Raw genomic sequence first — 22,157 nt, 5'->3', positions numbered from 1 at the left:
ACTAGTCTGGGCATTTGTTCACAGTAGGGTGCTGAGCTGGATGCCAGGAAAGCAGATGGTGATGCACAACATGCCTCAGCATACACACCCAGCCCCACCCCTGAAGAAAGACTTGGGGGACAGCTGGCAGAAAATATGGGGAAGAGAAAGGAGGAAACATGATTAGAAAGGAAGAACACAAAGCTCAGCTCAGTGAGAAACCTCTGCAGCAGCAGGAATGGGGAAACAGCCGCACTGCGAATCCTGGAACAGACCCTAGCGGAGTGGGCCAGAGGGTTTCACTGGGTGTGGACAGGCCAAATGTGGTTTCTGCAGGAAACTGCTGGGAACAGCAAAGGATGGGGGTGGGGACTAGTCAGCTTGATGAAAAATAAAAATGCTGGTCACGTGTGCTTTCAACCCACTCGAAGAAGTGTCTGGGCTCCTCTTGCTAAAGCTGAGATGGGTGTGGGGAGAGTGTTGTCTGCCTCTGTGGGTTCTAGCTCTTACAATTTGCAAGACCAAAATGAGGACAGAGACAGCTCTGGGATTTGGACAGGTAGAATGCTCGCTGTGGAAGGCCATCTGGAGAAGGACATTGTATTGCCTGGAGCAGTGTCCCTACTGGAGACAGTGTTGTGGGCACTGCAGACCTATGGATGGAGACAGAAATGTGGCAACGGGGATAAAGTGGAGAGAGGTTCAAAGGCTTGGGACACAGTCTGTCCTGACACATCTGGGAGACGACAGAACTGACTACGCGCACAGAGATCCGCGCCACCCATACTTGAGAGGGATGGGTTTTCAAGATCCTGAAGGCCTTGGTGGTCGCATATGTGGACGTAATGTAGACTTCAGCACGGGTGGTAAGGCAGCTAGCCATCAACCCCGAGCAGGCGATGCTAAACACCAGGTTCTCTGCGAGGATCTCGGGATCTGACTCCACGATTCTGCTGTACGCCAGGCCCTTGGCAATCAAGGGACTGGCTGAAGGAGCGGAAACAGCACCCACGACCACGCAGTACACGCTCGGCACACGCGGCTGGGTCCTTATCCAACTGAACGGTCCCGAACCACTGACTCTCCACCCTTCTCCACCTTGCCTGCAGCTAAGAGGCTCTGCCTCTAACCCCGCCCTCCAACCATCTGGGTTCCGCCCCTTCCCAGCATGCCGTGCGCAAGGCCTTTAGGAAGCTGGCGTGGCGCAGCGGGAGCGTGTGGTGGCCTGTGGGCGGGACTTCCGGCTCTCTGAATCGTCTTCCGGCCGTGGTTGATGGGTCTGGCCGGTCTCCTGACATGAAGGTGAGCCCGGCAGCGGCGGCAGTGGGACTGCTTCATCTTCCGCGTCATGATGCGGGAACGTCGGGCAGCGAGGGTCTCCCCGGACAGAACGGGCAGAGTGTGAGCGGGAAGGAGAGCGCGCGGATGAGAGCGAATGTGGGAGCTTTGAATGTGAGGGTGAGGAAGTATGTGAGAATGAGAGGGCTTGAGGGGGAGAACGGTTGTGTCAGTGTGAGAATAAGCTAGTGTGAGAATAAACAGATGTGAGGGTGAGTGGGAGCTCGTGTAGAATGAGCAGAGGTGAGGGTGAGCCGGTGTGAGAATGAGTAGATGTGAGAAAGCAAGTGTGTGGTGTGAGTAAGGGCGTATGTGAGAGAGCGAGCGGGTGTGAGGGTGAGAGGGAGTGTGAGGGCCAGAATGGGTGAGAGTAGGTGTGAGAACAGTGAATTTACTACGGGTGAGAAAGCGAGCGGGGATGAGGGTGAGCAGAGGTGAGAAAGTGAGAGTTAGGCTGAGAGCAGGCATGGAAGAGAGTGTGACATTGTTCTTTAATAGGAGTGTGAGCGCAAGTGTGTCAATGTAAGGGAGCTTCAGAGCAGACAGTAACACAAGAATCTGAGAGAGCACAAACCATTGCATAAAATCAAGAGAGCCAGTAGCGATGGCTTGCACTTGGGAGGTAAAGGCTGGCAGATGGATCTATCTGAGTTCGAGGCCACCCTGGTCTATAAAGTGAGTTTCAGGACAGCCAGGGCTACATAGCAAGACCCTGTCTCCAAAAAAGAGGTTGGGGTGGGGCAAAAGAAGCAGGTGGAAGCATGTGTGAACAATAATGAATGTGTTCCGTGTATGTGCCAGTGTAGCTGGATATGGACAAGCATGAATGAGGGATGTGTAAAGGAGTATAGGCAAGAACCAGGGTGTAAGATAACGAAGTCAGGGATTTCAGTGTGTGAGGTAGTGTGCATAACTTGTGGAGCCACAAATGGAAGGTGACATGAGTGTGCAAATGAGTTAGCGAGGCCAGAGTGGCTGTTGGGTGTAGAGAATGAGCTCTATGTGGCAGAATGGTAGCTGGCGGGCCCAGCCTGAGGTAGAAGGGTATACAACAAGTTGTGTGGGTTCCTTCAAGTTTGCTGGGTTTATGAGGCTAGGCCTTACCCTCAGCGCAGCCTCAAATCTTGAACACCCTGTGATAGAAAATTTCCAAAGGACTTCCCACAGGTCTCTAGACTGGAGCCCAGGGAGGCCCAGAGACAGTGTGCTGGTGACAGGACTGGAACTTGAGCCTCCTTGAGCCTTGCAATGCAGTCCTGTTTGCATTGCATTGTACAGTGGGATGGGATAGTAGCCACGTGCCCACAGCCTGGTGGCCTGCCCCCTTGTTGGTCTCCTCATCTGTGAATGGGAATAACATTGATGCCTGCCTGAGTCCTGGGCTGTGGAGAGAGCTTGTGGGTAGTTCACCAGGTTTGGCATGCAACATACGGTCAATAAATGTCACCTGGGGTTGTGATCATCCTGGTTCTTACGTCACCTTCATTTCCAACCATACACTCACCCACCTCCTCATGTGAACAGTTCACTCCAAAATTGGTTCTCAGAAATGAAAATGTAGGATGACCATCATACTTCCTATAAGAGCAGTGAATCCATTGAGAGGGCTGAAAGTGTGGCCCCATGTTTTCTTAGTATATGGGGAGCTGTGGGTTTAATTCCCTGGTCCTACAAACCCAATAATAGGCAGTGATAGTAAAAGGTACTTGGGGGCACATCGATCGGCATCCTCAAACCCACAATACCAGAGCAGGAGCTCAGCCTGAGGGCCAAGGCCATCTCTCTGTTGTTATTGTTGTTTTGAGATAGGGTCTCCAATAGCCCATGGTGGCCTTGAACCCAACTACATAGCTAGAAATGTACATACATTGCATAGAAATGACCTTGAACTCGTAATCTTTCTGCTTCCACCTTCCTAGTGCTGAGATCACAAATGTGACCCACTATGCCCTGTCTAAAACTTGTTCTTTTAATTTTTAAAAAATTGTTTTTATTTTATATTCACTGGTGTTTTGCTGGAATGTATGTCTATGTGAGGGTGTCATCTCCTGGAACTGGAGTTGCAGACAGTATGTTACACACATATATGACCTTGAACTCCAGTCCTCTGGAAGAATGGCCAGTGTTTTTTTGTTGTTTTGTTTTGTTTTTTGTTTTTTGAGACAGGGTTTCTCTGTGTAGCCCTGGCTGTCCTGGAACTTACTCTGTAAACCAGGCTAGCCTTGAACTCAGAAATCCGCCTGCCTCTGCCTCCCAAGTGCTGGGATTAAAGGCGTGCGCCACCACCGCCCGGCATAGCCAGTGTTCTTAATCACTGAGTTATCTCTCCAGTGTCCCTCTTCCCCATTTAATATTTTCACCAACTTTATTTTTATGTGTATGCGGGTTTTGCCTGCATGTATATATGTGCTCAGAGAGGCCAGAAGAGGGTGGTGAGCTGCCATGTAAGTGCTGGGAATTGAACCCAGGTCCTCTGGGAAAGTAGCCAGTGCTCTTAACCAATGACCCATCTCTCCAGCCCCCTAAAGTTAGTTCTTAAGAGAGAACTGAAGTGGACAGTGCATCACAAAATAAACTCTGATTAGCTTCTTTAATTTTGCACATGCACAGCAGGTATGTACACACAGTTTGTACACATAAATGCATTTCTTTATAAAAAGCACCTGACATTTCTTGCTTAGAGTCTGAGAAACATTCAGAAGCTTCTGCTATGACTTTGTCATCCTTACTAAGACATCCTCACTAATCCTTCCAGTGGGGGAATTTGTAGCCCCAGAGTTATAAGAAGTATAGCATGTTCTCCATTGTAAGCTTGGTATAAAGCTGGAGCCAAGACTCAAGTAGGCCAAATTTATAACGTTCCACCCTGTGTACAGGGTGTTTTGCCCAAAGGACAGTCATTAATGCTTAGAGACAAAACACGTTTTGGTGTAAATGCTATGAGACCCTAGAAATCTGCTATGTGAATAACATGTTGGAGAATGTGCCCTGATGGTTGTCAGAGCAGTGAGCAGGGGGAACCATGGAAGGTGTAGTAGTGTGGACACCCTTCATATCATAACACATGCCTCACCCATGCACACCCTAGTAGTCTAGAAAGTTGGGTCACCCCCATCCCTTCTTTTAGACAAGGTTTCTTTGTGTAGCCTCAACTGTCTTGGAACTTGATATGAAGACCAGGCTGGCCTCAAACTCATGGAGTTCTACCTGTCTCCACTCCCGAGTGCTAGGATTAAGAGTGTACGCTGCCGCCACCACCCAGCCTTAGAGATTCACATTTATGAGCAGCTAGGAACATAGTGGTAGCATTGTCTTGATTTTGGTTCTGCTCTGCTTCCAGACACAACCCAATGGACCTATCTTCCTCCCATGTGTCCAGAGAGGCCCCCACCTTTTTATGGTTTTTGAGTTTGTTGTCGTTTCTGGGTTTTTTGTTTTGTTGAGGTGTTTTTGTGTTTTTTTTTTTTTTTTTTTGAGACAGGGTTTTTCTGTGTAGCCCTGGCTGTCCGGGAACTCACTCTGTAGATCAGGCTGGCCTCGAACTCAGAAATCCACCTGCCTCTGCCTCCCAAGTGCTGGGATTAAAGGCGTGTGCTACCACTGCAGGCTTGTTTTTTGTTTTGTTTTGTTTTGTTTTGAGACAGGGTTTCTCTATGAATTACCTTGGCTGTCCTGGAACTTGCTTTATAGCCTTGGCCTTTAACTCATAGAGATGCTCCAGCCTCTGCCTCCCGAAAACTGAGATTAAAGATTTATGCTACCATGCCCAGCTAAAACCCCACCTTTTAAAAAAAGGTTTATTTTTTAAAGCACACGTACATGTTTGTGTCTCTGTATGAGCATCTAAGTGCAGGTATTTATAGAAATAAGAATGGGGTTTCGGATCCCCTGGAACTGGAGTTGTAGGTGGTTGTGAGTACCTGACGTGTGCTGGCAACCTATCTCTGGTCTTCTACAAGGGCAGTATGTACTATTAGTTGCTGAGCCATCTCTCCAGCACATCCCACCTCTCTTTGGTGAGTAGGTGTTTGGGGTGATACCCAGGGCCTCATGCATTCTAGAAAAGTGCTAGATTACTGAACTACATTCCCAGCCCTCTCCCTCACCCCTTTTATTTTGAGAAAGGGTCTTGATAAGTAGCCCAAGCTGGCTTAGAACTCTGTAGCACAAACAGACTTTAAACTTTATATTCTTGTACTTCAAGTCCCATGTAGGATTATATGCCTGGGCCACCACACTGGGGTTCGGTTCTTTCACTCTTTGTTCCTATAGGTATAGTCACAGGTCAGGGGATAAGAAGGTGTTTGGCAGAGGGGCTTTAGACTATGTGAACAATGACCAGCTCCAAGTCTAGGCAGAAGATAAATTAGTAAAGACTCAAGCACCTGGACATAGTCTCCATCCTGGACTACTTACATCAAGTTTCTTACTTCTTTCCTTCTGTGACCCAGTTTTTTCACCCAAGGGACAGAAGCCTTGCTTATGTAGGAACTTATGTAGGATGCTAACAACATCCCTGTGAACTAGGGTAGTCATAGTCCCACTGACCAGGCAAGCTGGATTTTTCTGGGCCACTGGTTCTCAACCTCATACTGTGGTTAGGATTTCCCATTCCCTGGGAATATGGGCCACAGAGTCTAAGCTTGACAATTGTGAGGACAAGGTGGTGAGCTTGGGTAAAGTGAGATACAGGAGGTTATCTCTTCTTAATTCTCATTTTGTTGTAGGAGAGAAGCTGTTGTGATGGGAGACTAGGGTGAGAGAGTCATGGATCTAACAGCTAGCTTTTAGAACAATCCTTTTAGCTTTTAGAACTCCTCCTTTGTTGGAGGCTTCAACCATCCAGCATTATTTTATGTACTCTAGTTTTCCTAAGTCCTCAGAGCCTCAGATCTATCTATGTTCTTGTGGAATCTTCCTGGTTTGTCTTTCTCAAAGGTCACATGTTAGCCATAGCTTCATACATGTGTGTTAGTGTTCTGTAGTGCCAAAGCTTGGAGGCTTACTGTCACAATCCCAGCTTTCCTCAGGTCACACCAGGAGCAGTGGCAGCAAAGGGAAGTGACAGCAAAAGGAAGCAGGAGGGAAACAAGCAATCAGCCAGGAGGTCATGGGAACAGGCAGGAGGGCATCAGGGTGGACCTGCCTCTAAGCTACTGCTAATGGCTCATACTCTGCCTGGCTGGGCTTTCTGGAGGCTTTCAGCCTGGGTTCTCGCATCCCTAGGTGCTCTTGACCACAGGGGAAGGCTTTATTGCTCACCTATTGGGCAGTGGGCTGGGTCAGCCTCCACAGAATGCTCCTGGACTTTTGTAGCCCCTTCATTTGATCTAGTAGACTCTGTGTTACCAGGGACATGAGACTAGATGGATACACTTCTGTACAACTTATCTTGAAGTCCCACTGAGAGAATGACAGCCCAGCTGAGCCATGTCATCCAGGGTTTCCGAAGATCTAAAAGTGAATTATGCAACTAATGAAAATTCAATGCAGAAAATAGAAGTAAAGAAATGACCAGTAGTTCCCTTTCTGGTTTTGCTCCTTACATACTTTTCTATGTGAGTATATGCACTAAAAACAAGACTGTTAGGCTTAGGAAGCTGCAGCAGGAGGATCTTGAGTTGGAGGCCAGCTGAGATGTTCCTAGCACAATCTTGTCTCAAACAAATGAAAGCCAACTGTTGCCAGGTGGTGGTGGCGCACGCCTTTAATCCCAGCACTTGGGAGGCAGAGGCAGGCAGATTTCTGAGTTCAAGAGTTCAAGGCTAGCCTGGTCTACAGAGTGAGCTCCAGGACAGCCAGGGCTATACAGAGAAACCCTGTCTCGAAAAACCAAAAAAAAAAAAAAAAAACCGAAAACCAACTGTTCTGCGGAAAATGCAGTTCTATGGTGTTTTTGTATTGGTCACAATCATAGGCGCCTCCATGCTTGTCTATGTTCCCGTATCGGAAGTACCCAGTCTCTAAGCTTGGTTCCTGTGTGTGGGACGTCCTTGAAGTGGAACTTGTAAAAGGAAGGAAGTGTATGGTGGACATTGTAATATTTATGGCCACATTGTCATTCATAAAAGCCTTTCTGAGCTGGAATTCCCACTTAGCCCAAGAGTTAGTTGTTTTCCCTGGAAACATTCTTTTTAACCCTTTGCATACTAAGTGGAGACAACATCTTACTGTCTCATTTATGTTTGCTTCTTTCATTTCGGGGTCTCTTAAGTATCTCAGTATTTGAAACCCATTCTTGCCATGCAGTGGTGGCGCATGCCTTTAGTCCCCGCACTTAGGAGCCAGAGGGAGGTGGATTTCTGAGTTCGAGGCCAGCCTGGTCTACAGAGTGAGTTCTAGGACAGCCAGAGCTACACAGAGAAACCCTGTCTCGAAAAGCAAAACAACAAACAAACAAACAAAAGAAACCTGTTCTGGTTTTTATAGTGGGATCTTGTTTCCTACGATGTCTTTGTTTATTTGTTTGCTTATTTATTTTTGAGACAGAGTTTCATGTGGCAAGCTGGCTTCCATACCTGGCCTTGGGACTGCTCATCCTCTTGCCGCTAACCGCATCAAGTTCTGTGTTACAGACATGTGCCACTACACCTGGCTTTTTTATTTGTAGTATTTCTTTGAATATTATGGATAGTTGTGGGTAGGAATTTGTCAAATGCGTCCCAAGTTAAGTTTTTCTGACTAATTTGTCTTTAAATTTGCTTTTTATTTCCTAAATAAAAGTTTTATTTTAAATATTTAAAAATTTTGAGACATGGTCTTGCTATGGTTGGCCCAGCAAGCTATAAGCTCCTCCTTGGGATCAAGCAAGTTTTTGGATTGTTTTTTTTTTTTTTTTTTTTTTTTTGGCAAGTTTTTTTTTTTAAGTCTCTCCAGTACCTAAGATTATAAGCACTTAACACAGTGCCCAGCTATGAAAGTTACACATTTTTAAATTTTGATTTATTTTTATTTCATGTACATTGGTGTTTTGACTGCATGTATGTCTGTGTGAGGGTGTCTGATCTCTTGGAACTGGCATTACAGTTATGAGCTGCTGTGTGGGTGCTAGGAATTAAACCTGGGTCCTCTAGAAGAGAAGGCAATTCTTTTAACCTCTGAGCTAACTCTCCAGCCTCAAAAAGTTAAACATTTTTAAATATTAAACTTTGATAATACTCTGTTTTGTATTCTCTCTCCTTATTGAGATACTTGAAAAAGGCTTCTCTACCCTGGGATTACATGAGTAGTTGCCCATTGTATGTTCGAGTACCTTCTGTGGCTTCATTATTTTACACTTCAACCCCATTGTTGCTGAGGTTTCTTTTGTTTTGAGGGGAATGTGGGAGCCAATTTTCCTGGATAGCTGGCTGTTTGTGGTCGGAAGGATATCTTTGGACAGCTTGTGGTTGTCTGAGGGGACCTGGTGATCTGGGCAGAGAAGCCTAGAAGTTATAGAGATTTGACTTCAGTAACCAGGACTGACCTAAGGGCCCTAAGGACTCAAGCCCTATTAGCATAAATATACTTGTCTAGTTCATGCCACATCTCTGTGCTAATCATCTGCCTTCATGTACTTCTTTCTTTCTGTAGCCCTCTAGACTCAGAGGTTGGTTCCTGCTGTGACATGCCCAACATGTGGCCACTTCTTCATGTCCTCTGGCTTGCTTTGGTCTGTGGCTCTGTTCATACCACCCTGTCAAAGTCAGATGCCAAAAAAGCTGCCTCAAAGACGCTGCTGGAAAAGGTAGGAAACTTGAGGTGACCACAGTGGCTGGAACCTAACCTGTCCTTTCTGGCTAGGATCTTTGTGAATCAGAACATAGGAGGGTCTTGGCTCCTTACACAGCTTTTTGAGAAGCTAGTGGTGTCCCAACAGGCAGCCTGGGTGGCTCTAGGGATGGATCTTGCTAAGATGTGGATTTACAGCCATTACCTTCCGTGCTCAGACTCTGTCCTGTGACAATTTCCATCTTCTATCTGCCTTCCCTATCTCATGGTTGTTGAATTCTCTCATCTTTACAGCCCAAGTTGGGATTTCAAACCCAAGGTTGAGTTCCCATCCAATTTATTCATTAGGCCCAACAGTCCACATGCTACTGTCCAGGCTGCTGACACAGGACCATACCTGTGACCCAGGCCTGGACTAATAGATGCTCTGTACCTTGGAGCAGAGAACCCATACAGTGGGCCTCTCTATTTGTGCTGGATGGTTTTATGTCAATTTGACACAAGCAAAAGTCTCAATTAAGAAAATGCCTCCACACCGGGATGGTGGTGGTACACACCTTTAATGCCAGCACGTGGGAGGAAGAGGTAGAAGGATCTTTATGAGTTTGAGGTCAGCCTGATCTACAGAGTGAGTTCCAGGATAGTCAAAATGACACAGAGAACTTTGTCTTGAAACACCAGGGGGGAAAAGCCTCCATACAATGGGTTGTAAGCAAGCCTATAGAGCATTTTTTAAATTATCGACTCATGGGGGCCAGCCCATTGTGGGTGGTGCCATCCCTGGGCTGGTGGTCCTAGATTCTATAAGAAAGCAGACTGAAGGCTAGAGAAGGTTAAGAGCACCAACTGCTCTTCCAGGAGTCCTGGATTCAATTCCCAGCAACCACATGGTGGCTCACAACCATCTGTAATGAGATACAATGCCCTTTTCTGGTGTGTCTGAAAACAGCTACAATGTATTCATATACGTATAAATAAATGATGGAAGGAAGGAAGGGAGGAAGGAAAGGGAAAGAAAGAAAGGAAGGAAGGAAGGAAAGGAAGGAAGGAAGAGAGGAAGGAAAGGGAAAGAAAGGAAGGAAGGAAGAAAGAAAGAGAAAAAAGAAAGAAACAAAGAGAGAGAGAGAGAGAGAGAAAGAAAGGAAGAAAGAAAGAAAGAAAGAAAGAAAGAAAGAAAGAAAGAAAGAAAGAACAAGCAAGTAGGCTGAGCAAGCCCTGATGAGAAAGCCAGTAAGCAGCACCCCTCCATAGCCCCTGCATCAGCTCCTGCCTCCAGATTCCTGCCCTGCTTGAGTTCCTAATCTGACTTCCTTCAGTGATGAAAGGTGATGAACAGTGATTTGGAAGTGTAAGCCAAATAAACCCTTTCCTCCCCAAGTTGCTTTTGGTCCTGGTGTTTCGTCACTGCAATAGAAACCTTAAGACAGTGTCTCTCGCAGAAAGATTGGGGAAGCTAATGCTATTAGGAAAGGCTGGGCTGGGCCCCCAAAGGGTGGACTGAACTGGCGAGGTGAGAACCTGATGGAGGACATATAGGAGCAGAGGTCAGGGAGAGCAGACATACTAGCTTCCTGGATGGGAGACTCAGGGCATGGCCAGTGGGGTAGCATGTGCCTGACATGTCCTTAGTGTAGGACCTGGTATACCCTGATGAGTATCTAGTGGTGTGAGTGCTAAATATCAGATTTCATATGTAGAAGGAGCTACTTTTGCCAGATCTCCAGTCCAAATTAAGGGATGAATAGCCTCTGAAAATTCTACTGTGCTTACTAAGTGCTAGAAGAACCCTTCTGAAATAAGTCCTTAATCCTTACCTCTACCCACAAGGACAGATCAGCAGTGCTATGTTAATCCAGAGGCACAGTCTATGGCTGAATGGAACAGACTTGCTGCTGTCACTGTTGCTTTGAATGCCACATTCTGTGCTGAGAAGAGAGGTCAGACAGTTTGTTCCTCTCCCTTTTGTTTCAGACTCAGTTTTCAGATAAACCTGTCCAAGATCGGGGTCTGGTGGTGACGGACATAAAAGCTGAGGATGTGGTTCTTGAACATCGTAGCTACTGCTCAGCAAGGGCTCGGGAGAGAAGCTTTGCTGGAGAAGTCCTAGGCTACGTCACTCCAGTAAGTCAAGAGTTTTGTGGTGAAGAACAGGGCTGTCCTTGTGGCTAGTGTTCTGCTCTCCATGGCTGCTGCTACTATGAAACTGTAGCAGAGATGCTAGCATGAAGATGTCAGAGGGAAGGGTTTTCTTGGGCTTGCTCCTTATGTCTTCAGGTGACCTCCATCAATGCTTCCTGGTATAGAGGAGGGCTCTAGTGCTCTCTGGTTCATGGTGGGGGCTTGTAGAGCCCTGGCGAAGGGACATCAGCCCAGATCCCAGGCAGTGGGCTGCAGTCCCAGTAATTTTGCAGAGTGGAAGAGGGAAGCCCAGGCAGGGGACTGGTGGCAGCTGAAGTCCAGCACTGTGATACTGATGCCTGTCCTGGGCATGTCCAAAGCATCAAGTGACAGCATCACAGCAACGCAGGTATGTATTTACTTGTTCTCTGTCTGCCCTCTCCTTCCTCTGCCAGTGGAACAGCCATGGCTATGATGTTGCCAAGGTCTTTGGGAGCAAGTTCACACAGATCTCACCAGTCTGGTTGCAGCTGAAGAGACGTGGTCGTGAGATGTTTGAAATCACAGGCCTCCATGATGTGGACCAAGGTTTTTCCACTTCCTTTTTATCTATACTTGCCCTGAGGGCTGAATATGATAGCGTGAATGTGTCTGTGTATGTATAAAAGTGTAGTGTAGTGTGTGTGTGTGTGTCTGCCTGTCTGTCTGTCTGTCTGTCTGAAAGTATGTGACTTTGTATATGTACCTTGTTTTGTTGAGACAGAGTCTGACTACGTAGTTCTGGCTGCCTTGAAACTCCAGGCTGGCTTTAAACTCACTGAGATCCATCTGCTCTGCCTCTCAAGTGCTGGGATTAGAGGTATGTGGCACCACACCTGCCTAGGTTATAGATTATGACTAATGAGTATCAATGTGAATGTATATAAATATATCAATTGCGACTCTGTTACTATAGGCCTGTAATCTCTGCTACTCAGGAGGCTGAAGCAGTAGAATTACAAGTTCAAGGCCTGTCTGTATGTGACTCTAGATATGATTGTAGGACCATGACCATGAGAGATACCAAGTGTGACTAGGTATGTAACTGAGTGTGAATGTGATAGACATATAGTTTGCTGTCTCCCACCACACAGCTGGGCTCAGAGTGGAGCCAGGTGTACAGAGTATGAGGAATGGCCTGCCAGGTAAAGACAGTCCCTGGGGCGGTTACCATGGTGAGGTCTGCAAGGCTGGTCAGCTACAGGGGGTGAGATACTGTCCAGGAGATGACAGATTAAAGAGCACTGAGAATTTGTGCCTTCTCCTTACCTTTCTGACTCTAGTGCCAGGAGCTGTTCAATGTTCCTTCTCTTTAATGTCAGGCCTGCATGTGAGTGTAAGGAAGGCAGGCTCTGAGTGACTTGTACAGCTGGGCAGTGAAGGGTTGCCTCCCCTTTTCTCTCTTCCTTAGTGCTCGGCATTTGGTGTCCAAAGAAGAAGATAGGCTGGATCAGGGCACTTCACTGATGACACACACTGTTGGAAGAGGCCTAGATAATCTACACAGCTGAACCATATTTGGCCTCTAACAGAATTAACAGGGTTGGCTGGGTTTAGAGTTCTGAGACCAGGAGTGTTTTTTTCCCGACGCTGTGACGTGAAGATCTGGGAAAGCTGATGGGAGAAGGGACCAGGGCATGAAGATGGAGTGGAATAGAGTAGAGCAGCCGGGCAGTGGTGACACACGCCTTTAATCCCAGCACTTGGAAGGCAGAGGCAGGTGGATTTCTGAGTTCGAGAACAGCCTGGTCTACAGAGTGAGTTCCAGAGTGAGTTCTATAGCCAGGGCTACACAGAGAAACCCTGTCTCAAAAAAACAAAAAAACAAAACAAAACAAAAAGAATAGAGTAGAGGGGGAGGATAGGAGGTCGCCCTGGCTAGGAGAGGAGTGAGGAATGGTCTGAATCTTTGGACTGGACATATGCCCTCTACTGACTGTCCCTCTCATCTCTAACAGGGTGGATGCGAGCTGTCAAGAAGCATGCCAAAGGCGTGCGCATAGGTGAGTCCAGCAGGCCTGAGCATGGTCAGGAAAGCAGCCTCAGCCATACTGTGTAGATAGCACAACTTCCCTGTGGGTAGACAGGTACCTCAGGTCCTTGCATGTTCCTTCCGATCTAGGCTGTGCTACTTGAGAGTATATCTCCCCCCTGAATGGTCTGAGTGGTCAACTGAGCTTGGCCACCAATATTTCTTTCCTTGGCTGGTGGTTTTCCTGCATACTGCTCCCTTTTCCTTCTTTCTTCCTGTCTAGCGAGCGTTACTGAGTTTCCTGGTGCCAGACCCTAGGCTGGACCTGAGGGTGATGTTACCCCTACCCTGCCTGTGTCTCTGAGGCTCATAGCTGGTATGGGAAGGAAATTTTTCCCAAAGAGCAGCAGGAACCTGAGAGCAGCAGAAGAAACCTATGGAGCTCAGGGTTAGGGGAAGCTGCTGGAGGCTCAGAAGCAATGACAAGAGAGGACCTATCATGGTACAGGAGTAGGAGCCATCAGTCAGATTGAGATAGACAAGGTAGTAGCAGCAAAGACCCAGATGAACTGGGGGTCTAGCCCAGACAGTTTCCCAAAAGCTGGGCCCTAAGGATATTTGACAGGTTAGTGTCTTCTTATTCTTTCCTCCTGCCAGGCTGTGTGGGTATTGGATGTCTGCACTGGATAGATCCACGATTGCCTTGGTGGCTTCCCTGCTTGTCACTGGTCTGACTGCTCTGGGAGTCAAGGGAACACTTTTGCAGACAGCAAGTATCAGAGTGTTTCTTAGCCATGATCTTTCTGTGTGTTCTCTCCTGCCACCAGTGCCTCGGCTTCTGTTTGAAGAATGGACTTATGATGATTTCCGCAATGTCTTTGACAGTGAGGATGAGATAGAAGAGCTCAGCAAGACCGTGGTACAGGTGGCAAAGGTGAGACCTGTGTGCTCCTCAGGTCCTCAGGGCTCAGACAAAGCTTGGAGCACAGCCCACCAGACCCCTCTTCCCCAAACAGACCGTACAGTCTGTTCCCAACGTTCCTCCTCGTCTTACTTTGCTTCCCTCTCTGACTGAGGCTCCCAAAGGCCTCCACCTAGAGCCTTCATTTGTTTGTGTATTTTTCAAGACAGGTTTCTCTATTTAGCCTTGGCTGTCCTAGAACTCACTTTGTAGACCAGGAAGGCTTCAAACTCATAGAGATCCACCTGCCTCTGCCCCCAGAGTGCTAGGACTAAAGGTGTGCACCACCACTGCCTGGCTCCTCTTCTTTTTTCTTTAACAGTATTTTTGTGTGCATGTATGTAGAGGAGAAATGACGCAACACATGTGTAGAGGGCAGAGGACAGCTTGCTGGAGTTACTCTTTCCTACCATGTGAATTCCAGGAATCAACTCAGCTTTTCAGGCTTGGCAGAAAGCTCCCTTACCTCCTAAGCTATCTCAATGGCCTTTTTTATTTAAATTTTTTGGGACAGGATCTCACAAAGCCCAGACTGACTTTTGAATTTACTATGTAGCTTAGGCTAGACTTGAACTTCTGACTCACCAGATTGTACCTCCTAAATCTGAAATTATAGGTAGTATGACCTGGCTTCTCTTGCTTGACTTTTTTCTTGGGTATCTTCTTATGCAACCCATGTCTTCCAGGGTGGATAGCATAAACCACACTCAGACTGTACCACCTCTTGCTGGTAGCTTTGGGAGTTCCAGAAGTGGGAAAGTTTCTATCTCTGGGGCCAGAACTTCAGTTTTAGCCAACTTTGGCTAAAACTCCATAACTTCCAGAGGTGAGACCATCCCTGCTGGCCATCAGGATGCCTGCACTACTGCAGGATGAAGGAATGTGGGCAACTGAGCACATCTGCCCTTCTGGCTGCTATGGCATACTCCCCTCCCCGTGCTGCCTGCTTCAGAGAAGCTAGTGGATGAGTACTGCAGACTTGGGGCTTGCCTCATAAGTCACTGGGCTACTTTGCCATGTGGTCTGAGCCAGTGGCATCTCTTCTGTTTTACCCAATCCTCCTGGATTCCCATTTCTCCTTACCTGCCCATTTCTTTCAGAACCAGCATTTTGACGGTTTTGTGGTGGAGGTCTGGAGCCAGTTGCTGAGCCAGAAACATGTGTGAGTGGGGATGTGGGCAGCTGCTTAGTTCTCTTTCTGGCCCCTATGTTTGGAGAAGCCAGAGGAAGAACCAAGGGAGAGAGAATCTGCCTGGAAAGGCCTTCCTTCTCCAGCCTCTGGGCTCTGGGTTGGGGATGGGTCCCTATAAAAGGTGGAAGCCTACCCAGAGAAGTCATGAATAGCCAGGGGACAGGCAGCTTGTCCTGATCACATCACTGTGCTAGTCTGGAGGCCCTTCTAGGATGGCTAAAGGAAATGGGGGATCCTCACCCAGGAGGACTGAATGAGAAAAGGGCAGCCAAGTCTATGCTATAGATGTTCAGGTTGGACCCAAGTAGAGATTTCCTCACAAAGCACAAAGGAGAGACTCCCTGTGACATTAAAAAGAGGCTAATTGAGTGTGGCCAACACCTGGGTGTGCTGGTCACAATGTTTACTGGGGAAGGAATGTCCAAGTACATAGGAGCAGTCTATTGGGAGGAGGCCACAGAAGGCCTTTATGTTTCCTTGCTGCCACCGTACCAGCTAGCAGCCAACACATCTTAAGCTCATAGGATCCTACTACCCTTTGCCGGAGACCAGGAAGGAGGGAATTGTGCAAAGTGCCAGCAGCTTCAACAGACTGAGGCTGGCTACCTTACTGAGGAATGGCCCCTCCTTGATCCTTAGCTCAAGTTATTTGACTCCTGAAATAGATACCTTATTTAGCTCTGCCAAATTGGGAGTTCTACTCTTTAGAAGATGACACAAGAACATTTTGCCCTGCGTCGGACTGGTGCTGTCTGGGTACACCCTCAGTAGAGGTTTACACAGTTCATAGCAGATGTTTGGGCAGTAGAGGCTCTGGAATCAGCTCCACCTCCTTCTCTTGCATAAGGGAGTTCTGTTTGTGCTTTTTAAGCTGCAGCTCAGAACTGGCTGAGCCATTCTGTCTTTTATTGTCTCAGAGGTTCCTCCTTCCCCTTTGTTACTACTCTCAGAGACTTTGCTATATGCAGAAGAGTGTAGGTCTCAACTCTGTCCACTTGGAGGCAGCATCCCCACATGAATCTCTTGTAGCCTGCAGAGGAGGTTCTGGTGAGATGAAGCACTGTAGGGGTGGGAATGAGGAGGTCATTTGATGAAGAGATGTTCATTCTGAAAGCCCAGGGGGTGGACCTAGTGCAGGTGTGCCTGGGACTTACCCTTGATGAAAGACCCCAATCAGAGGCCACCACAGGGGGGAGTTAGTGGGGTATCTTCTGCCTGCAGTACCCCTGAAAGGACCACAGCTCTGACCTGAGAGTTAGGTGCCCCAGACTGTTAGCCATGTCACATCTTCAGACCTAGCTTTGTGTCCTTGCTGGTTAGAGGGCCCCACTAAAGCTGACTCCACTGCCAGCCATCCTTTCTTTTAATTATGGAAACTACAGATCTATTAATCAGAGATTTGCTATAATTCATTTGTGTTTCAGCACATTAAGTAGGCAGTGAGACACAGCTGCATTGTGTCTAGGCTCCCAGTGGATCATCACTATCAGATAGAGAGGTCCAGGGTGGGAATCTCAGAGTCTGCAGTAGGAGACATGGAGGTAGAAGCAGCCTCCATGAGTCTTTGTGCTCAGGGGACAGTGCAGAGCTCTTTGCAGAGCAGGAATGGAGCTGAGGCATAGATAGTGGCCATGCCCCTGAGCCCCAAAATCAATCTAGTTTATGATTCCTTTGGACACTGCCCCAGGAGGAACCTGGTTGTCATAAGACACAATAGGAATATTTAAGGAGAGTACTGCTTTGGTTGCCATTTCCTGCCTCTCATTATTATAAGTATCTATCTTGGATTTGAAGAGCTAAGTGACATGTTTGACACTGAGTCCAAGGTGATGGTTAGGCCCATGACTCTTGGTCTCAGGAGACAGGCTGTTGTCCAGATTTCCCAGAGGATAGCGGATGTGTTGAGGAACTGTGTGACTCATCTCTGGGGACTTTTCTTTAGATTGCCTTTATCTGTCCTTAGGCAGAAGCTGCTAGTATGGCAGGAGAGGCTATGTAGGCAGCCTTTAGGGCCACCCAGTTTTAGGGTCCTATGAGAACAGATCCTGCCTAGTATCTTGGTCTGCTTAGGCCACCCTTCAAGGGCTCTTCTTCAGGGAAGGTGCTAACCCCTTGATCCCCATGAAGTAAGTTTGGGCCCCTAACGTATGTAGTGCTATGGACAGCAGTCCTTTCCATCCCTGTAGTCCTTTAGACAGCCCTATTCAGAATAAATTCCATCTACAGAGCTCACCCCAGCAAACACCACAGGTCTTATAGTAGTAACCTCTACAAAATGAGGATGGCGGCATTGGCAGGGAAGTGATGCTGTTGAAACAGAGTAGTTTTTTGGGTATGTCAGCTCTGTGGTAACCTTGTCTCTGGAAGATTCTGGTCCCTCACTAATGTGGAAGAGAGATTACTAACCAAGTACCTGTATTCTCTGCCCCCATCTCTGTCTCATCCCGGTGTACCAGTCTTAAAGCTGGGCTCAGTGGCTTTTGGTCACATGCAGTGGCCACCTGTCACAGGCTCAGAGATATGCCATCTGCAGGATCTGTTGGCAAAGTCTTTTATGGGCTAAGTCTACTGCCAGTCCCACTAGAACTCTGACTGGGGTATTCTTACAGAGTCCTTATGTCTACAATGGCTGTAGTGTGGGCCCTTGAGAGGGATGCAGTAGGCTCGTCCTTGTCTTCTGAAAGTCCCTGGAATGATCTTAGGCACCTCTTAGTCCTTAGGTCGCATATGCCCTGGAAAAAGATCATCCTGCTGCTGTCCTGCAGGAGTCAGAAGGGTCTTCCTTTGGTGGAGTTGGCTTTCCACTTTCCTGGGCCTCTGTTACTTCACACATGAGTAGCATTCTCCTGGTTCACCTGCATAAGTGATGTACTGCCACCTGCAACCTGCAAAGTGTACACCAGACCTAAGAAGGTCAGACAACTGGGACTTAAGTGCCCTTTAGCCCTCGTCACTAGAGTTGTCACACTGGAATCACTGATGCTCAGGTTGAAAAGTTATAGCTCAATTTGGGTCACATCAGAGAGAGTGAAGCCATTGCTATCCATAGTTGACCACTGACAGGACTCTAGACTGTCTGCAGAGATGTACTAGGGGCAAGTCTTGGGGCCAGTAGGGTACTCAGCTTTTTTTTTTTTTTGGTTTTTCGAGACAGGGTTTCTCTGTATAGCCCTGGCTGTCCTGGAACTCACTCTGTAGACCAGGCTGGCCTCGAACTCAGAAATCCGCCTGCCTCTGCCTCCCAAGTGCTGGGATTAAAGGCATGCGCCACCACCGCCCGGCGGGTACTCAGCTTTGACTGTGCAAATGGAGGACTTGTCAACCTGTCTGCAGATGGAGCTGTTCCTGAAGGTCCAGCTCTACAGAGGGAGGGAAGACTTTCTTTACAAAGCAGTAGTAGAACATCCTTGAGTGAGCATAGCATAACAAACCTGACCTCATAGCAGTTGCATTGGGGCAACTCCTTTAAGATGGCCACACCTTCAGGGAATCAGCTGGTATAGAACATGTCATGGGCAGTCCACTAGAGGGTTAAGGAGTGGGCTCCCAGGCTATGTGGGGAGAGAAGCTGACATTTGTTGTTGAGGTATACCAGCTGCCTCCTCCATCTCCTTGTCTGGTTTCTCCATCTTTTGCCCTCTGCTCTCTTAGTATCTACTCAAAGTATTCTGCACCATCTTCCTTCCCTCCCGGGTATGTTGCTCAAAATGTTTTGTGGTATTCCATAGCCTGAAGGTGACTAGGATTTCTCTGGGTCCATGTTTGGCCCTTCAGTACCCTGAAAATAGCACTTTTCTGGGGATCCCCAAGTATAAGGAAAGGCAGACTCAACTCGGGTACAGAGCCTCCTTTCCCTCAGCTCCCTCATGGGTTCACACTGAAGAGGGGTGCAGAAAACCCTGTGAAGGACTTGTAATTCTGCAACAGGGCCTAAGGCTGGGGCTCCATCTCTTATGTTCTTGATGCAGTGGTGCCAGGGAGCCCCACAGTGCTCTGAGCTAACCTTGCTTCTTGCTTCCTACAGAGGCCTCATTCACATGCTTACTCACTTGGCTGAGGCGCTGCACCAGGCCAGGCTGCTGGTCACTCTGGTCATCCCACCTGCTGTCACTCCTGGGTAAGTGTACTCACTCTAAGGGTGGAAAACAATTAGTCAAGGGCCCAGTCCCTCCCATCAACATGGGCTCTTCACTCAAAAAAGGAGGAGGGGGAGAGGGTGACCTACAGTTCTGACCTGTCTTGTCCCTCAACATAGACAACTATTGAGGTATTCGTCAACACAAGAATCCACAAGTTTAGACTCCTTATCTAATGTCTCTGGGGCTCTGAGGCACCTAGTTCAGTTCTTAGGCTATCAATACTTAGTATTTACAGTGCATATTGCACTATAGCTGGGCAAGCTGCTGCCAGCTGGAGCCACTGAAGGGACCTAGACCTTCGTTCCAGACTCTGGCTCTTTACCATTCCCAGCCGTGTGAGGCAGCTCGTTTGGAACCTTTGGGACAAGATGTGGCAACATAGGTCCTACAGCTGGAGCCAAGACATTTGGATTCCCATGTCTACCCTGCCTAGAGCCTCTCTTAGAAATCACCAGTGTTTGACTTAGAGATAACAATACTGTGAAATAGAAGACTCAGAGACACCGAGGATAGACCTGGAGCACAGCAGGCAGGAACAGGTATGGAGGGCAGGTAGAACTATTGGGTAGTAGTCCTAGGAATCTTCCTGGTATTTAAGCTTCCAAGGGCAGCTATTTGGCCTTTAAGCTCTCAGATGGATGCTAAGCTCCCTGGCCTACACACTAGAAGAAGGTACCCTTCTCTCTGGTCATCTCTGAACCTTCAGCTATTTAAAATAATAGTAGCTGGATAAAGTTGGATATGCCTCCAGGGCTTGGAGTGTCGTTGGCAAGTTGATGGATGCTTATAAAAGAAATTACTTTTCTGTGAATTTAAGGCTAGCCTGATCTACATAGCAACTTCCAGGCCAGTCAGGGCTACATGGTGAGACCATTGTCTCATATAAAGGTGAAAAGCCGAGTGTGGTGTATATATCTTTAATTCCAGCACTTATGGGGCTGAGGCAGGTAGATCTCTGTGAATTTGAAGCCAGCCCAGTCTACATGATGAGTTCCAGGCCAGCCAGAGTTACACTGAGATGTTGTCTCAAAAAACCCAAAACAAACAAAAAACTCAGCACCTGCAAGGTGCTTGGGCAGCTGACAGGGACACTAGTTGCTGAAGACCTACTCTGTGTCACTTAGTGTCACTTGTCACTACAGGTACTACTATTGAGGCAGTTCAAAGCTTAAGACCCACCAGCTCAAGGTAGTTTTCCCATCCCAACCTTGAGTGTGCCAAGGGCCCTGTGGATGGTACTGCTGCCTGAGCTTTCTTGATGAACTTCCCTTGGCTCTCAGCCCATTAGTAGGGGCTGATGAGACAACAGCAGGCTCTTCCCACTGATTTCAGGCCCAGCCTGGGAGCCCTGCCCCAGAGTGCAGTGGGCTTTGGTACCTCTACGTAGGAACCTGGAAAGTAGGAAGCATGAGAACCGTCTGCCGCTCTGCTCAGAAGGAGCTCTAGAACTACTAGGTGACATAGGGTAGGTCTCCAGCAGCTAGTATCTGTGACGGCTGCTCAAGAACCTTACAGGTGCTAAATTAGCTCAAGTCACTTTTTTGTTGTTATTGGTGTGGTGGTGGTGGGGTGTTTTATGGAGTTTTTTTGTTTTTTTTTGTTTTGAACAACATCTCACTGTATCCCTGACTGGCCTGGAATTCACCATGTAGACTAGTTTATGTGCTAATGTGTGGAGCCTATGTGTGCAGTGAGGTTTCCTTAGCTGAACAGTCTTGCAGACCTAGGTGGAAGAGACAGCAAGGGGCAGTCACAGCCTTCCAGAAGGGTCTCCAGAATTGTGGTATGAGCTGCCTCTGCCAGTGCTCCTTTCAGGATATCTTGGTATATAATGTTGGCTGGGGTGCCATAGCTAGGCAGAAACTTGGCGTGAACAGTTCAGAAACCTGCAGCAGGTTTTGAGTCTATGGAAGCTGCTCTCAGATCCTGGTCAGGGTTGGGGAGCCATATTTTGAGGGGGATCTTTCTGTCCAAGCATTTCCACCCAAGCTTCCAGTCCTTTGCCTGGAGTGGATCTTAGAAGCCAAGGCCAACTTCATCACTCACTTTGCAGTGATTGAGGCACATATTTCACTTATGTGGCCATGAGGAGGGGATTCTGGAGGGTACCCGGAGTGGGGTTGGGGTGGGAGATGCATCTGCAGTGGCTGGAAGAAGCTACCAAGAGGTGGCAGGAGGCTAAGGGAAGCAGGGCCCTTAGCTGGTTGAGGCCCTGTGGCATTGGGATGACCCTTCTGCCTTGAGTACAGTGGGGGGTCTGCTGGCACTACTCCAGGGCATGGGGGTGCTTACTGCCCTCCTTGTTTGTCCTCCCTCAACCCTTAGTAGAGAGCCACCTCTGCAAAGGAGCCACATCAGCAACTGTGCCCTGCATCTTCTGCAGGACACAGTCATGTTTTCATTTGCCTCATAAAGGCTGCTCTAGGAAGACAGCTCTGGTGTGTGGGGGTGGGGTGTGGGGGTGGCTTCTAATCAAATGAAAATTAACTTATGTCCTTTGTCACCAAAGGCAAGTTAAGTCAGAGCTGCTACAGAAAGGGCTGCCACAGCACTGCAGAACCTGGGGGTCTTGCCTTAGAACTGGGCAGCTATTCAGCCATGCTGACCTTGAGCACTTCTTCCAAGGTTACTTGCGTACACTCAGCAATATAAAAACCAGGGCAGAGTGGCAGCCTTGAAGATGTAGTCTAATTAGATCCCCAGACCTAC

The 22,157-nt window shown here is 47.9% G+C and overlaps 1 protein-coding gene across 1 annotated transcript in view; it reads left to right on the top strand.

Moving 5' to 3' along the window:
* Positions 1-1,181: 1,181 nt before the first annotated feature.
* Chid1 (chitinase domain containing 1) overlaps positions 1,182-22,157 on the top strand; it is a 39,450-nt gene continuing 18,474 nt past the window's right edge. Inside the window, exons 1-8 of the mRNA XM_028786996.1 lie at positions 1,182-1,281; positions 8,890-9,043; positions 10,999-11,148; positions 11,601-11,733; positions 13,143-13,187; positions 13,984-14,090; positions 15,218-15,279; positions 19,334-19,426. Of these exons, the coding sequence (XP_028642829.1) occupies positions 8,924-9,043; positions 10,999-11,148; positions 11,601-11,733; positions 13,143-13,187; positions 13,984-14,090; positions 15,218-15,279; positions 19,334-19,426 (710 nt within the window). The 5' untranslated portion in view covers positions 1,182-1,281; positions 8,890-8,923. The remainder of the gene's footprint in view (positions 1,282-8,889; positions 9,044-10,998; positions 11,149-11,600; positions 11,734-13,142; positions 13,188-13,983; positions 14,091-15,217; positions 15,280-19,333; positions 19,427-22,157) is intronic.

The sequence above is a fragment of the Grammomys surdaster genome, unplaced genomic scaffold (genome assembly GCF_004785775.1).
Source record: "Grammomys surdaster isolate TR1022 unplaced genomic scaffold, NIH_TR_1.0 125603, whole genome shotgun sequence".
Taxonomy (NCBI): domain Eukaryota; kingdom Metazoa; phylum Chordata; class Mammalia; order Rodentia; family Muridae; genus Grammomys; species Grammomys surdaster.
Note: the sequence above shows the minus strand (reverse complement) of the source record. Positions and strands in the feature narration are given on the sequence as shown.